This window comes from Apteryx mantelli, chromosome 2, assembly GCF_036417845.1.
Source record: "Apteryx mantelli isolate bAptMan1 chromosome 2, bAptMan1.hap1, whole genome shotgun sequence".
In the NCBI taxonomy this organism is placed as follows: Eukaryota; Metazoa; Chordata; class Aves; order Apterygiformes; family Apterygidae; genus Apteryx; species Apteryx mantelli.
The window spans coordinates 142,034,624-142,052,788 of record NC_089979.1 but is presented as its reverse complement, the minus strand read 5'-3'; the positions used below and the strand labels follow the sequence as shown (position 1 = coordinate 142,052,788).

The following is an 18,165-nucleotide window of genomic DNA, read 5'->3' as shown; positions in this document are numbered from 1 at the left end:
ACTTCTATTCTGCTAGAAATGTTTACCTTAAAAAGAAAAAGGCAAAGAAACCTTCCAGTGCTAACATATTTTAAAGAAAAGCAGCCTTTGTTTTAGCAGCTTTTATTTTAGCCTTTCATGGCCAACAGCTTTGCTCGAATCTCCTTTCTGATCTTCTGAAATGAAGCTACCCCCCTCTGAAAGTACATGCTGTTTAGGATAGAACTTGTCCCTGAAAACTCCCATTTCCTCTAGCAATGTATGTGCTCATTCCTGTGAAGAAATGGGAGGATCTTCAGTTCTTTTCTGCTCTGTTTGACTGCAATGGTACAGATTTAAAGTTGAGACACATCCTCTCCCTTAACAGAAACACTCTCAGGTGGAGAATGTCATTCTGCTGCAGAGCAAAGGAGAAGGCAAGGACAACTCTTTGGAGAAGGATAAAAACGTCTCTTTGAGTCAGCCCTGAATACTAATCTCTATAATATAATTTCCAAGGTCTGGCTGAATCAATTTATGGTGCTCCAGTGAATAGTTTTGCCATTTCTCCAGCTATTTTGACATGGATGTTGTCATTCAAGAGACAGAAGCCTGGGAATATGCAGAAAGTGCAAAGATTTTTTTGCTTAAGTGAACTGATCAAATGTGCCACAAGGCTCAAATGGCCTTGAAAAATCATCAAAAGCTTTTGGAAGTGTGATATGCCTCTGAAGCACAGTTCCCATCAGATAGCTATGAAGGTGTGTACTGACTGGCACCAGCAGCAGGAATAGGAAGAGCAGAGGACCAGGAGGACAAGGGCACAGAGGCAAAGCTCATGAAGTGAATTAGACCAGTAGATGGCTTCTGGGCATCTCCTCAAATAATATGAACAATGAAAACCCCAAGAGTCTCCCAGGTCGGATTTTCAAAATGAAGCTTTTTTCATTTTGTAGTTATGTAAGGCCTGAGGCAAACTTGATTAGAAACAGTGGAAAGCTGTCCAGCAACTTCAGAGGATTTTATATCAGGTTCTGGCTAAACAGAAGCAGGTTCTTTTGTGTCAACACAAATTGAGTTTTATGCTTGTGCAAACAGATTCCTCACATCTGTGATGCAGCAACATGTACCTGTTAATATGCACAGTCGGAGAAACCATCTGGTCCACCTCTGCACGAAGGTTGAATTCCTCCAGTGATAGCCTTCGTCAGCATGGGAGTGACTGCATGTTGCCAATACCCATTGCAAAGCATATCACTAATTGTGCATGCCACACTGATTGGAGGAAAGGACAAGTATCCCTGCCAGGTATTCCACCCTGATTCCCAGTTAATTTGTTAAAAATCAACCAGCAGTGCTGTGGACTGTAATGTTGCTAGAAAAGGGAAAGCCACAAGCAAAAATGCTCACAAAAAGTTGTTCAGTGCACCCAATTTCTCAATATGCCTAATGCTATTTAACAATATTCAGTATCAGTTACAGTCAACCCTAATTTTCTCTTAAAATATCATCCAGTTGGCAAATAATTGGCATTTGGGTGTCCCACACTGTGTAAGCTTGGGCTGTGGCAGGGCATATTAGCTCAGAGAGAGGTCTCTGGCCTCGGGTGCTTGCGTTGCTGCGTGTGGGGTGCAGATCTCCAGGGAAGGGGCCTCATGCCACCTCCTGCAGTCATGGGGCACCATGGCTGGTCAGAAACACAGACAGACCCACCGTGCTGGGAAAGGCAGAGCAGTGGCGAGGAGCTGCATAGGGCTGCATTATCCAGAAGATAATTTTCCATTACCTATCCACTGTGCCAGCAATGACAGTGATGCTGGTTGAACTCTATGTGTTTCCAGCCTCCCACAACCCCCTGGGATTAGTAAGGGGGCTTGAGTCATTTGCCTAAACGTCCATGTTCGCTGATACTTGAGGAAGCCTAGAGCTGCCATACATGATACTTGCATGGGACTGGCAGGCGTAACCAAGGACCTACCAAAGTCTTCTGTTCTTCTGGGCCGACAGATGGGAGATGAGCAGGATACTCCAGAGCTTCTCACATGGCATCGGGTGCTGTGTTTAGTTAACTGAATCAGCTGGGAGGCAGCTGAAGGCATCTAAATGTAGGTGCCTACATGTGAGCTAGGTGTCTAAGGTCCCACTACAGCTCAGTTGAACTCTGGTCACCAAAGACAGGAGAACTTCAGCTAATCAAAGGTAGGTGTCTACTTCAGGATACTCTCGTCACTATAGTGGGAGCCTAAAGACCCAACTCATATGTAGGCACAGACATACAGATACTTAGGTAGTGTCATGTTAGGTGTCATACTTTGCGAGCTGAATCCCCTGCCAGGCTTCTCAGTTTTGAGGCTCTGCTTTCTCAGGGGACACAGTACAGAAAGTCCAATTTACAAGACAGAAACAACTATCTTTTTTTTACTGGCCATTCTTATTTGAGCCTTCCAGAGAGCAGGCTTACCTGGATACATCACAACATAATTTAAAAAGTGGCTGCCCTAAATTATGATCTCTCTTTCAACTCCCAAGAGGCTGCTCCGCAGCCCTGAAAGGTGGTCACTCATCTTGCTGCATTTCCCAGCACTGCAGGTCTGTCTGGGTTTTAGCTGGACGTGACTTAGTTGTAGAAGCAATTTAGAGGAGAGTTGGTGAGGAGAAGCTCCTGATATCCTATGCATATTTTTCTTCTGTAGAACACCTACACAAAAAAAATTGCATTAATGTCAAAAGACATAGGACTGTGTTCTGACCTTTTGCTCCCATTCAATATTTAGGATGGCATGGAACAATTCAGAGTGTCTACATGGCCTTCCTATAAGGTGAGTGAGAGAAGTAGAGCCAACTGAGACTGCCTACAAAGGGTGTCCTGCTTTCTCTTGATTGACTGAACAGAGGAGCAGCATCTGGCCAGATACCAAAGAGGTCTTTCCATCCTGAATATGCATGCCACAGCAGGTATACAAAGCCATCTGAGGTCCTGTAATCCGGGATCTGAATACAGGTCATTTAAAATTGTGTTGTAAGCTTTTGGGGAAAGCAAACCCAAAGGTGTTAACACAGAAAAATGCCCCTTCCTGTTCACCATTCCTCCCCTGCTTCCCCTCCCCACCCCCAATTAGCTGAGCCTGGAAAATCATAAACTGCTAATTTCTCACTTCTATTGGCCAAAATTGCTCAAGAAATTGAGGGCAGAGAGTTCTTGGGGGTTATAACCCGATACTCTTAAGTCATCATCCCTACTGTAAGGGAGAAAAAAGTTGTTTTTCGACTCCAGTAGTATTTCTTATCAAAGGTAACAAAGGCTATTCAAAGAGCTTTTGTAATAATGCTACAGGAAGGGCATTATCACACACTGAGGGCAAAGTCTGGCAGGTTTGAAAGCTTGGTTAAGCGATAGGAAGGTGATGATAATGAACAACTGCTTGTTCAGTTGGTCAATGGCGGTACCTCCGGTGTTTTGCTGAATCAGCAGTTGGCTGCACGGCCCTTTTTCCTCATTGGGTTTTGTGCAGGGAAAAAAAAAAGAACAGTTTCTGGAGCCGTCTGTACCCGTAGGAGCTTGGCAGGTAGTGAAGGCCTGCAAGCACAGTGTGCTGCGAGGGAGGCTGTACTTCCCTTGGTGGTCGTGGTCTCTCTGCAGGGCCCATGCAGCGAGCCTGGTACATCCCCAATCTGTTGGGGCTCTGCTGGCCCACTGCGGAAATGGGCTGCAGCAAATGTGCCACCAGTGCAACACGTCCAGGTCCCATGTGCACCTCCTGGCCTTGCCATGGCTGAAGTATGCAATGCATGAATGTGTATTTCTGCTTGGAAAAAACAGAGGGGAAATAACAGTAAATCTGTCTCCAGGGACAAGAAGACAGAAAAGTTGGGGAGAAGAAAACACTGGGGTATTTTTTTTGCTCTAGCAGCTTACTAAAGTCCCTGGTGTACTGAAGTAATGGGTTGTTTCTCCCAAGACACCCGTATTGGTATGTGCCAGAGTGATACAGTTGTGTGATTGCAAAGCACTTAAAGCTTTCAGCTTGCAATATCTGCTTCACTGGTGTTATGGGTGAAAAAACAGTGCTAAGAAAGGGAAACTCAGTAAACAATGCTGTAATTTGTAGATTTAGTGCCACACACCCTCAGTTTGGCTATCTTTTGCCTTTGATCCTCCACACAAAGTACTTTTATATATATATATATATATATATTTTTTTTTTTTTTACAGTTACTTTGTCTTCATAAATTGAGAGAAACGCAAGATATTCCTGGGAAAATAAAAGTCTGTTAAACTGCCACTTGTAGAGGAATATTTTGTTATGGCACAGTCTATTCTGTCCAATACCTATAGTCCTAATACAGAGCAGGTATTGAAAGCAGCTGTGGTATTGTTTCAGAGCTGAAAAGGATATTTTTATTTAGCATGTGGAAAAAGTTATTTGTTAAGGGCTGCATCCAGACTTGAAGTCTGGCTGGTTAAACTCAGTGCAAGTGTCAAGAATCTTGCACTGGCAGTGGAATTGTTTCATCCTAACCACAACAGTTATACAGCAGCAGCCAGGGAAGATGGATCTTTTGGGGACTGCCTACTGATTTATATTATACAAGATATATATGTTTATGTTCCCCCTTAGGAATTTAGAAAATCAGTTTATCCCTATTCTGCAAGTAGGACTCTGCAGGGACAAGATGCAATTTAGGAGGCTAGAGAAGGCTCGTGGAATTAATATTTAAACAGATATTATCAAACAATCAGATCATATAAGCCAAGCCTCAGAATTTAAAGTCAAACGCAAAACAAATGGAAATATATCAATATAATGACTGCATTGAAAAGAATGGTTTAAACAAACTACTAAGCTGTGTTTGTTCCTCAACAGTAAAACCGAAGGCAAATCTTTCTGGCGAGAAGAATGAGACTTATGGTCAGTTTTCGTAGAGTCAGATTTCTTAGCGACTAGAAACCCCATCAGTTATGACTGCATCTGACAGCTCTCGAAACTTCTGCCACTTCCTAGGGTCTTTGTACGCTATACAGAAGGGCAATGAATTCCCTTCAGTATTTTGAAAACTTAAAGGTTGAAGTCAAGTAACTTGGTCATTGAAGCTTTTAATCAGAAGAGATAAGACATGGCACAATTCTCTTGGCTCAAAGCCAAGAAAAACAAGTTGCCCAGCTCTGTTTGTACTTTGGAAAAACTCCCCTTTAATAATATTTACTGAATTCTTCTTTGCTCCCAGTTCCAGGTTATTTTTGATACTTGGAAGTGACTGAAATCAGTGGACATTATCAGGAAGATAGCCAGTATCAAAAATGATCTACTAAAATAACACTCCTTTCCCACCCCTGCCCTCCACTCCCCTCCCCCCCCCAAAACACCTCACCAATGTCTAGTAAAGACCAGAATTGCTTCTTTTAAATAGTATACAATAATAAAAACATGTTTCTTCTGAAAACTATATTAAGATCATTCAAAACACCCTTTGCTTTTTACTGTACTCATCTCGGCCAACATCTAGGTTCTGAGTACTAGTTCTCACAACAGCTAGAAAGTCTTGAAAATAAAGGACCAAGGCTAGAGAAAAGTGCAGCCTGGGAGGTTGAAAAATCATTTGTGATTTCAGGATTTAAAATCAGGTTATACAAACCAAACCACAGAATTTAAAATTCAAATGTGAGACCTACAGAAATATCTCAATAGAATACATAATGTTTGCATTAAAAGTAATGGCTTATGTAAATAAATGCCAGAAAAATATATTTTTGTATAAAACTAAAATTGATGGTCAATTTTCATTTTCTGAGTTTACAGAAGAACAGTAAATAGATACTAAAGAGGGTAGAGTCTGCACTGATGAAGGATTCTCAATTTCTCTTCCTTGAAGGAAGACTAAATTGATGGTGTGAGGCAATACACAGACTTTAGCTACCAAGTAAACTCTCAGCAGATCTAACATTAGCACATGCTGACCAATGCTTCCATGTTTCTCTCCTCTGCAACATCTATTTGGCACAATATGAAAGTTGCTCTGCTGAACTCCATTTGAAGTCTAAAAAAAAAAAAAAGTCAGTGGAAGAGTCCATGCTTGCAGTATACTTCTTAGAAGACAGAAGCAAAGACACTAGTCAGCCATTTACAAGATTTTTATTACAAAATTATTTAAACACCTACATACAAGTAAAAAGCTTAAAACTGGAGCTTTATTTTCAGGAATAATAAAAAAAAATAGTAACTGCTGAAAAAGGCACTGTGTTATCTAGGTAGATAGCCCTTAAGTAACTTTTTAACATTAAAAGACATTCCACATGGGTTTCTTAAGTGCTATGCACGTCCCAATGTCTGCATTGTGAAAGTGTTCTGAACACACAACTTCAAAAAATTACACTTATCCAGAAAGCTTCTATCTGCAAGCACTATTACAGACACTTGTTTACAGCACCTGTGTGCTTCAACTGCTTTGAAATACAAGTTACAGCTCCCACCTGGAGCAGCTGCAACTATATTACAGATATACAGTATGTCATGAGATCACAACTCATGTTCAAGCATAATTGGGCACAAAGAAAGAGGTATAATTTGTGTTTACTTAACAACAATGACTACCTAGGTATGTTTTTGTGACCTCGTATTCAATACAAAATCAACAAAGTATTCAAGTATATTATGGCAGTGAAGGCAATTTTTTCACACCTGTATTTTCTAGACAGAGATATTTCATTTTTATTATCCATTTCATTCACTAAGCTGAGCTCAAAGATAAATAATCTGGTGACTTTTGGTGACTGCAAGTTATTCACTGGGATAAATGGGCCTCCATGCAGTACTTAAGCCATTATGCTCAGTAATTATCAAAAATGTGTCTAAACTTAGTTTCTAAAACAAGTGAAGCATATCAGAATGCTATTTTAGGGGGGGGTTTTGACTGAAAAAAAATCTACCTCAACAAGACTGCTAGAACACAAAGGTAATTCTAGCTTTCTCTTATTGCTATTAAGAAATACATTCGATATTCACAGTAGAGTATGGAGTGGCTTTCTACCCAACACAGCTCCGCTTTAGAAAGCTATCATACAACTGGGCAGGATGCTTTAAATACTGTATTTGCAGTCTTTTGCCAAGGATCATGCATGCTTAAGATAATGATGCTAATAAGTCAAAAAGTTTTCAAGTAATAATATACAGCTCTGATGAACTTTGACTGGCCAGCTTGGCAATTCCAAATAGTACTTAACTTCTACTCTGTTAAGTTTACCTCACTTATGAGGGGAAAAATGCACAAAGATGATGGGAAAGGAAGAAGCTCATGGAGAATGGAGTATTTTCCCAACAGCTCTCTTTCCTACTGGCAACAGTTCCTGTGGCCATTCCCCCTTATTTTGCTGTTCATAAAAGTTATTTTAGAGTTTTCATTACTGTTCGTATCTTAAATCTTCTCATTTCCTAAACCCTTTCCATTGCAAGGAATAGTTCTTACAAGAAAATGCTATTTCACCACCACTCTTCCTGAAAACCCTTTAAACAGAGGTTTAGTGCTCATTACAGCTTTCAAGTTTTGGAACCCCCATGTACACCTTTGAGCTAAAATATGGTCCAATACAAATTTGACAAAGCTGTGGATAGGTTCTTGGATTTTACATAGAAGCAAAACCTGAACCACATGTCCCAATTTTTGGATTTTTAGTTTACTGATCCACTAATCCTCTAACAGCACAACAAAAAAGAATCACAAAATCATTTTTTAAACACTGTTTCCCATGCCATTTTTACACAAAACATATCAAAACCTTTCAGTTCCACTTGCTGTTACAACCAAGTACCATTTCACTTCTTCCCTAAAGTATCCTGATTTCCTTCTTAGGATCTTATGCACAGGAGCCTTACCTTGCTACTTTTTCCATGAACAGCTTAAAAAGAAAATTCAAGCAATATAACTCAGAGCAAGGCATCGCATAAGAACTACTACTGAAATACAGGGGGGGTTGTTTGTTTTGTTTTGTTTTTTAAGTGGGATTTCCTTTTATAGGGAAGACACTGTCTCCCTTCCTGGCAAGGTCTCCCTCCCTTCAGTCAGGATCCATTTGTATGCTCTTCATATCTTGCTACCAGCCCGCCATGTTAAGAGGATCTTTTCCCAATGTTATAAATACAGTTTTAAAGTACAGGTGCACCTATCTATCTGAGGAGTTCTATAATAAGACGAGGTGCTCATAGCTAGTCTAGGAGAAAAATATATACCACTGTAACTGACATTTATCAGTATTCAGAATTCAAGCATTAGACAGGACTCAAAAAATGCACACTTCTACCGCATCAAGTCTTTGATCATAAGATAAAAAATAGACTGAATTTCCTCTTTACACTGCTTTTTTTTAAAGACATAGGGAAAGATGCACACATCCCTCCATGCACTTATATTTTCCTTATCCTGAAGTCCACAGCAAGATTTCATATTCAATGCATACAGCCTAGGTTATAAACACCTGATCTTCCTTCTCTTCTGTCAGTCACAAAACTGAAAAATTTGCCTGTTTGAAAGTAAACGAATACTTCCAAACACTAGTCCTTGTTGAGAAGACAGCTTGATCCCCTTGCATGCCTTGGATACCAACTTCCCTTCAGAGAGCTGCACTCTGCCTTGATAAATTCTTTGGGTCTTTACTTGGCACACACCAGTCATCTGCCTCTGAGGTAGCTTGATAATGCTTATAGGCAGATTTGTTAAAAACTGGAAGTTTTTCTACTGAGTCCGTTGACAGTGCCTAAAATCAAGAAGGAGAAAAGTTATTGCTTCTGCCTCTCAATAATGCCATTTTGCAAAAATTCATGCAGTATGTTTCAAGTATTAAGCCTCAAAAAATAGAGAAAAATTATGCAAATATTTCTAGAATAGATGCAATAATTAAGATGTGTTTTAGTATCTAGGTTTGTCATGGATAACTTGCCAGGACAAATGCAATATCGGATCATATTTATGTACTTTATAGGCCTTAAAAGTATTCTGTAATTTGTTTTCAAGATAATCCTGGAAATAGTGGAACAGAACTCCATTTACAGAAGTACAGAAAAACTTTAAAATGTGTTCCCCTCCTCCTTTATATTTTGCAATTAAAAAAATTATTTCATATTGTGCTGGGGAACAGTTAGACAGAAATGCAACATGTATATAGTGGAACAGTGAGTGACTTTTTACTTCTAAGTACCAGTCAATCCTTTCTGACATTTCATAGTCAAAATGAGAGCTTTTCAACTCATGAGCAGAGAATTTGTTTTCCTTAAAATGATACCAAAGTAGTTATCTCATTGCATTATTGCTGGTTATCAAAACACATACCTTCAAGTAGATAACAGCATCTGTTCCATAACCACATATGGAGTAGAGATTTAGGTCTCCTTGAAAGTATTTAGCATACAGACGAGAAATCGGCAAGCCATAGCCAAAGCCAGCCTAAAAAATAAAGTACAACAGAAAATTAAGATTTTCTTTTTTCTTCCCCCACTAGCTCTTATGATATAAAATTAGACAATTGGAAAGTGTTCAGAGATTTTAAACTGTCAGAAAGTCTCTGCATTTTCTCTTCCTTTTAAAGAAAATAAAATTCTGACCAGTTTCATACAGAATATTGAACAGATCATCTTAGATTCTGAAAGAGCTTTTAAATCAAATCTCCATGGAGGAGGAAAAGCTATATATATGTCTTACTTTAATGCATTAAATTTCTTTATTTCCCCTTCCTGTTTTTTCTACTGAGGTTTATTTAGTAGAAGTTGATTGCTACTAGTGATAAAAAAACAGTATTCTAAGTCTATCTCAGTCGTGTTTGCCTCAATAAAAATATTTATAACATGTTTGAGCACTGAGTGGGAGTGAGGACCAATTAGATTACCGTCATTGGAGTAAAAGAGGGGGGAGAAGAGGTAGATTCAGGTACTAATGTTCTTCTTTGTTTATACCTTTAAAGGAGATGGTTTTGTTAGCTAAACTAGATACTTAAAAGCTATTCCAGAAAGTATTAATTCATATCTCTGAGACTCAATAATTTCTGTATACTCTACAAAGCAGAAAGGCAGACATAATGTTTCGTTATTTAAGATGAATCTATTATTCTACGCAATACTTATAATACCTTGTTAGCAATACAGATATTGAAATTATCTTACAAGAGGAGTTTGTCGAGCATCATCCATCCTTGGCCTTGGTGCTGTAGAATACATGTAGCTAAACAGCTGCTCAATTTTCCTCACTGGAACACCACCTCCTCTGTCAGAGATCTGATTTAAGAGAGAATAAAGTTAATTGCAACCATATACTAAAAATACTATTTAAAATGCTAGTATATGAGCAAACCCTCCCATAAATGTAGACTTTTTTTGTAGTGTATTCTTTTTCAGCTAGATAATTGCTCTAGATGGAGGCTATCAACAGAAGGCTCATGCATAGTATCTTTGACCTGTTGCTGGAGGCATCAAGTTCTTTAGCAGTATTTGTTGTAGCATATGAAATCGTAAAGATTACGTTAAGCCCATACTGGTTTTGGCCAATAAATTACCTTAATTGCGAGGTCTTCGTGTCCAAGAACAACCGTCACTTCAACTGGAGAAAGGGAAGGACTGTTTTCTTGAAATTCAACTGTTGCCCTCATTGAATTCTATAGAAATTAAGGTTATCATTATCAGAAAGTACTGGATATATGCACTTAAAATCAAATCTGTGTTATGCAGAGGTTGAGCTCAGTTACCATCCTTTCCTATCAGTGTCTAGCTTCCAAGAACACACTGAGCAATTTCAGGTAACACAAGCACAGGAGGCTGTGCACCTAAAAATGACTAAACAGTGCAGCCTCTTCTGTGTTTGAAAGATTACATTGTTCTTGCCCACCAATGTAAATAAAATAAAGTAACTTCATTAAAGTCAGCAGAATTCTGGGCAAGAGTCAAGTTCAGCAGCTGCTAACAATTCGCAGAATTCCGCACCCCATGTTGGCTGCACATGAGTTCAGCCCCATTCACTACCTCTCAAGATACCTTAACCCACAGGCAAGGCACTAGGTCAAAAATGCACTAAGGACTAATTTTTAAGAGCAGAGGGATACCAGTGGTCACAACCCCATGTTAAACAACTAGAAGGCCCTACTCTTTCTCTCTCTCCTTTACCCTGCCCCAGTTATAACCACATGAGAAAGTCCAAATATTTTCCTACTAGCTGCAATCATTCCTTTCCCAACTGCCAAAGCTATTTCCCCATGTAACAACTTCTTAGAAAACTCACCATCCTATAAAAAACTTTAATCCACTCAGACCTATCTAGGGAATTTAAATATTTAAGCTCTTGCTCAGAATGCTGAGGGAGGAAACAGCTTGTATTTACATACCTTAAAGAGCTCAAAAAGCATGTGAAAAAGATGAGATGGAACATATACAATGTTAATTGGCTTTCCTGGAAATTTTCCTAGAGGAAGGGAAAGAAACAAAAACCAGGTAAAATTTAAAGGAGAGATGGAACTGTTTTGTTTCTGAATTTTATAGTAAGCAAGTTATATGTTTAAACAAACAAGAAAATATATCAAGTCTTAGTGGGTTCTAAATGAACAAACAATTTTATATACTCATATAGTGTTTGTATTGTAATTACCATTTGCTTAATCATAGTTTATTTTCAAATAAACTGAAAATCTTTTATTTTTTGCATTTCTATGCAGATGACAAATATTAATTCCATTTCATAAGTGAAGGATTTTAGTGGTTAAGCAGACTGCCCAAGACCAGAGAACATGGAGGCAGCTTGGACTAGAACCAATGTTTCTCAGTCAGGAGCCCCACTTCCACCCCAAATACAGAGCTCCTCTCTGGCAACTTAAGTATAGACTAGTAGCCCTCCTTCCTCAAATTCACATAAATTACCTCAGAAAATCTGGTATTTAAGATGCAATGACATCTGAGTTCTAACAGGGGAGATTAAATGAGGTGCATGTAAAAGCAAATGAAGAGAACTAGCACAACAGAGATACACTTCTATGTACCATTATAGTACATGTATATACCATTATGGCTGCAGAAATGGAAGCCTTCAGAGTAGAGAAGGCAATCTGGTTACCAGTAGGAAGACAGACATAAAAGCCCCTATCTTACCATTCACTTGGGTAAGCTTCAGTTCTGGAGATGTTAAGTAATATTGGTCACACAGCATCTTGGAACTTTCAAAAGCATCTGAAATATTTGTTTAAATAAAGTATGTGAAATGAAATATCAAACATTATAGCAATTCATTCTAACACTTAGCAAAATACAATTTTTAACTGCATTAGCTGCTAGGGTGTTACAGACTGTAAGCATGTGTTTCACAGGGGACGATAATGTTGCAGCCACTGTACGTATTAAGAACTGAGACTAAATAGGCAATCACAGCAGCATGGGCAAATCTTCAGTACAATCTAATAATTCTGTAAGACAGATGCATCTGGGGTATAATTATCTAACAGTAGATGTTGCTGATGTCATCACTGACAACTTTAACTCCCACCTTATTTATCACTTGCTATTCAGACACATTTCACTGCTACTTTATATTTTAAATTTTCTGTTCTACAGAAGCACACATTTCAGCTGACTGTTTTTAGCCACTTCATTAAAAAAAACAAAGCAAAACAAAAAAACTGTCAGCACCCTATACAAACATGTTGGTTGCCTGTTAATTACTTGCAAGGAAGAACAAACACTGATCATGCAGACAGTTTTTTTATGATCTGAAAATATACATACCGTTCACTACTTCAACAACATCACAGCATGGATCAATACTTCCAATGTGCCTTGGGTGCCCTGAGCTGGCATTATCATCAAAAAGAAGGGCTGTTTGAGATGAAAACAATACTGTATTTAATTCCAAATACTATATTATAAAAAACTTTAAGTTCAAACTAACATGGCATGATCACAGCACATAACGACAAGAGATACTGAGCATTGTTTATGCCTTTTTCAAGTTACAAACGCTACCTGCTGCCAGCAAGCTATGCTGGCTTCTCTGGTTCAACATCTAAAGGCTTTTCAGAGGCAAAGAAAGATCTAAGTTTTCCATGCAAGACTTACCAGAGTTAGTATTTAGTCTAGATAACCAGTATTCCATTATTTTTAAAATTCATACATTCTGTTTCTAACTTTTCACTGTCATATGAAATCATCTGAAGCAGATCTCCAACAGTTTTAGGAGAAATTTACACTAACATGCTTCTCATTAGGATGAAATTTTCCTCAGATAAGAATTTCTACTTACTGTGTTGGTTCATTAGCATCCGGGTAGAAATACGGCTCATGTAAAAACGATCCAAAAAGTACTGGATATTTTGATTGGTGACAGGATCTACTTTAAAAGTATCTTTGTACTCTATTACTCCTTGTGCCATTGTAGGAACCACATCATGATGTCTGTTTCGGACTCTAATTAATGTATCTATAAAGCTAGATACAAAAGAGATCTCTTTAGAACATTATTCTAAGACAAGGCAAGATTATATACTCCAGCAACAGAGGTAATTGTGCAGAGTAACCTTAATATTAAAACACTAAAAAAAAAAACCCAAAACAAAGAAAACCCCCAAACTGTAACTCCTCACTGGCCTAAGGCAGAAGAGTTTGATATTTTTATATTAAAAGGTGTGTTTATTAGCCATGCCAAATTCACTATCCATTTATTCACTCATCATAGCCTGAGCAGAGGAGAATGTGGGGAAGGAAAAAGACCTCCAGTTCACACCTTAGAGAAAAGCAGGGATGTGACATCACATATAATTTTTGTTGATATTTCTGTCATGACAGCTTAAGGTACTGCCTCCAAAAGCAAGCCGCAAGAGGTCATACTTATTTGCAATAATACTACAGCATGATCAAAGATTTAAACTAGTTTGCTCTAAGTGCAACATTTCATGACAGATGATCAAATTGAGCTAGTGACAGTGCTGTCATTCTAAACTGACTACATTTTGAAAAATGAAAAGTAAGATGAAAAGCTCAATGAAAACAAAGGAAAAGCTTACTCGTGTAAGACTTTTTGATCATCTGGGCTTTTCTGATGGAATTCAACCAGCTCCATTAGGCTTTGGATGTACCTATTGAAAAAGAATACAAGAAATGCATGCTATTCATTTGATTGTTATTAGTCTAGGAGCTGGAAAATGTCTTGTCCTAATCATTACTCTTAACAAGTCAGCTAAAAGCTTGAAGTATCAAAGTCCCACTGAAGTATGGAATCACAGATATTCACTTCTTGAACACCTGAGCACTGGAAGTTTTAAATTACTACTTCTTTCTCGTGCCTGCCACCCAGTTTGGAATCTAAAACCTCACTTTAGGGACCTAAGCTCCCTGTACAGTTCTTGGGAAAAGTGAGGTGTTTCAGAAGTACTGATCAGGAAGCCACCTAAGTAAAAGTTTTCCTGATCTTGATCAGCTTGGCACAAGCTAAGCACTTGAGCTTCTTTGGCCAATCAAGCCAGGACAACCTCTGACAGCCTAGACGCATTCTGCAAAGGCACAACTATAGCTTGCTAGATTAAGAACAGCTTCTGGATCTCACTCAAATACTTTTCATCCTTTATGTCAGCCATCCTCTCAAACACTACAGTTGTGCCAGTAAAGCAAGGTTAACTCAGATTCAACACTGTCAGTAACCACAGAGATCATGTAAACTGAATTCCAAAAACTCAGTGCACATGCCAAGGCAATTTGCTGCAGAACTGAAACTTTATTAATAACTTCATCAGTGAGAGAATCAAACAAGCATGTAGCCTGCTCTCCCATTCTTGTGTCAGCTTTGCAGATCTGTAAGTACTAGATGAAAACAACAGACACCTTTTCCTCTCTCCCTTCTTAAAAGTAAGAAATTAGATTTGCTCTATGAGCTATTTCAAACTATTAGGTCAAAAAATGCAATTTAAAAAAATATCCATGTTGTTTTTCCATTTAACTTTAGTATGCTAGACAAGAGCAATATATAACAGCTTGCAGTTCAGCTCTGATGAATGGACTGAATTTCTAGTGTATTTTGCTGTTGTTGTCTATTATTCATATAAAGGCTAGGACAAGAGGGTTGTTAATGTTATGTCATTTTGCAGGTAGAATTTAATGGTTCTTACTTACCAGCTCTTTACTAGTTGTACTGATGGAGTGCTTAGTAATTTATCAGGAAGAAGATCAATTTCTTTCAGTATATTTGCAAACCTCACAGGAAGCTCTTGTCGCAGAAATGCAAAAGATGTTCTCTCACATCCATTAGTTGAGCCTATAAAATAAACCCAATATTTAAAAAAAAGTAAGAAAAAAAGTTTTAACATACAAGTATGAATTACTGCCTTGCAGTTCACTACAGGCTTCAGGACCATATTCCTTTGCATTTGCCACCACCATGCTATTACTGGGCAGTTCTCCTAAATACCTGTATATGCTCGTGCTGAATGCTGTTATGTGACAGCCCATTCCTTGGGGGCATACTTGTACATTTCCCATTTAGACACAGAACTTATTCGCAATCCTCTAGGAGAGCCAGCCACCCCAGCCATTGTAAACAACATAGGCTACTTAAGGGTGACGTCTGAAAGTGCCATGGGAACACAGATTTCACCGCTGCCAAAGCGATAACTGGGTATGGGAACAGTACGTCCGCTCCGTCAAGTAAAGACTAATGACCCCTCCCTGATAACGTTTCGCACGGAACACGAAAACATCCATTAGTCGATTTGACTATTACCACCCCCCCATCCTATTAACAACACCGAAATAGCGCTTTAACGTATCTGCAGCTTTAGCCGGGGCAGTCACAGGATCAGCATCGCCCGGCAACCGGGCCGGGGGACTAAGCGCACGGAGGGTGCCGGGGCGAAGGGCGGCCGCTGCGGGCCCCCGGCGGCGCAGGAGGGCGGTCTCCCCGCTAGGGAGGAGATGTCCCCCTGCGGCCCGGGGCGCATCGCCCCCACCCCGCCCGCTACCCCCCCTCAGCGAGGAAACGCGCCGCGGAGACACGGGCTCCGGCCGCCGCCGCGGCTCTCACCGAAATCCAGCAGCTGCTTGATGGAGAGCGGCGAGGGGGAGAAGCGGGAGAAGGTCTCCACCTCCTGCGGCAGCCGGCTGCCGCGGCTGCTGCCGCTGCTGGCCCCTGCCAGCGGCGCGGCGCTGCGCAGCGCGATCCGGGCGGCCTTCATCGCTCCCGAGGCGGCAGCGGGGCGCTGGCTCGCAGGTCTGTGGCAGCGAGGGGGCGGCCGGTAGGAAGGCAGGCAGGCAGGCAGGCAGATAGGTGGTCGGGCGGTAGGTGCCGGCAGGGCTGCAGCTGTCCCTGCGCGCCACCAGCGCTCCGTGGCTGGGCGCCGCCACGTGCCGCCTCTATTTACAGCCTCCACGGGGCGGGGCTCCCGGCGGGCCACGCCCCCTAACGGAGCTTTCTCCTCGCGGGTAGCGCTGACGGGCGGGGGGCGCGTGACGGCCGTTGGGGACAGGGAGCCCCGCCAGCGCCGCGGGCGCGCCGCCAGCTGCACCGGGGCACCGAGGCGGCGGCGGCGGCGGGGGGGCCTCAGGGCGGCGGCGGAGGCGCTGCCCGCTGCGCCGCCCCCCAGTGACCTTGTTTACGCGCTAGGTGCAGGGCAAAGTCAGCGCTCCCGTCGCCGGGCAGCCTGGACACGAACCGAGGGCTTTTCGCTCCCGCTGCTCCTCATTGGCTGCTCGGAGCGAGAGCGAGCCAATGGGCGGCGGCCCGCGGGCCGCCCGGTTGGGCGGCGGCGCAGGGGGCTTCGGCGTTGGGGCCTGCGTCGCCATGTCGCAGCCCGGGGGGTCGCAGAGACCGCGTCAGGGCTTCACCGCCAGGGGAATGCAAAGGCTTCTAACACGCTTACTCTTTAATTTCACACTCTCTGAATGGTGGGTGGCACGTAGTGAACACAGATGGCAGCCCTCAAGCCTTGCGTAGCCCTGTGAGGAGGACGAAACACCCCTACTAGGGAGGCACACAGCTCCTGGCCGGCTGCTAGATGTGTGACCCATCAGCAGCCTGGCTCGTCCCGGGTGACAGCTTTCTGTGTGAAGTTGCTGTTGCCTGTGTCAAGATGGTGGTGCTGCCTGTGGTGCTCAGGCCTGGGGAAGCGACGGGTAGAGGGAGACGCTGCTGTTCGGCAGGATAGCAGCTGCCATTGGGTGCTGGCAGCTGTAGCTCCAGTTGTACCGCTAACACTGAGCGGGGTCCTGATACAGAGGAGGGAAAATACCTAGAGGTTTGCAGCCTCCTTCTTTGCATTAAGTGCAGGGGATGCTAGTGAGGGAATTACTGAAAGCCCAGAGTCTGTGCAGAGAGTACATGGGAGTGCAAGGGGCACAGATTGGATCCTAGACGCTCAGAGTTTTTGACATGTAGGTCACCATGGTGACCTGGATTAACAGTGACCAAATATTTAAAAGACAGCTGCTTTGGTGACACACTGGCTCCAAATGCCTGAGTGACCGTATTTACTCTCTCTACAGCTGACCTAAGAATTGATTGACTGAACTGCTCTCTCACTACTAGCTAATCTTCCAGGGTCAGAGATGAGCTGGGAAAAGTCTGCACGCCCTTCCTCTTTTGTGGAGAGAGAACTTTGCTCTCCAGTGCTGTCTGGCATTTTACCAAGTCCTCAAGTCTACTTCACTAAAGGCAGTGTTTGCATAATGTGTTGAAGAATGGAGTTAGTTTCAGCAAAGGAGTTCCTGACATCCTAAATCTTAGTCACTAACAGCAGGACCATGTGACAATAAAACAACAATACAAAAGAATCTAGTCTTATTACCCACATATAACTTCCCAGTCCAATTTATATACATATATAAACACACAAATATCTGTATATGCGTACTTTTTTGATGGGGAGGAAGATACATTCGAACAAGAAATTCACATACTTAGTTTAATATACAGAGAAGACCACTAGCTTGTTCTTAGTTTTTTTTATGAAGCTTTATCTTATTTTTGCCTTCCTAGTCTTTATATCTGCTATCCTTGCTTACTGTTCCACTTCCACAATACTTGCTGTTTTATTATTTTATCTCTCACCATGGATGAGTTACTCTTTTATTGTTCCATTAGATATATTAGGCTTGATCACGGTGATAGAAGTGTTGGCATATGAAATGCAAAATGAAGCAAAATAAAGACATCTAGTAATAGCAAATGTAACCTTTTTGGTATTTCCTGCTCTTGCCAGAAGATTAC

The 18,165-nt window shown here is 41.2% G+C and overlaps 1 protein-coding gene across 1 annotated transcript; it reads right to left on the bottom strand.

Annotated features, from left to right (window-relative positions):
* Positions 1–6,079: 6,079 nt before the first annotated feature.
* On the bottom strand, positions 6,080–16,187 carry PDK4 (pyruvate dehydrogenase kinase 4). The gene is made up of 11 exons (XM_067292500.1): positions 15,985–16,187; positions 15,078–15,219; positions 13,976–14,047; positions 13,216–13,400; positions 12,702–12,791; positions 12,072–12,149; positions 11,315–11,391; positions 10,493–10,591; positions 10,104–10,214; positions 9,277–9,390; positions 6,080–8,704 (listed from the first exon to the last, which is right to left on the bottom strand). Exons 1-11 carry the CDS (start codon positions 16,133–16,135, stop codon positions 8,561–8,563), a joined length of 1,263 nt encoding a protein of 420 aa, XP_067148601.1. The 5' UTR covers positions 16,136–16,187; the 3' UTR covers positions 6,080–8,560.
* Between the last annotated feature and the right edge of the window lie 1,978 nt (positions 16,188–18,165).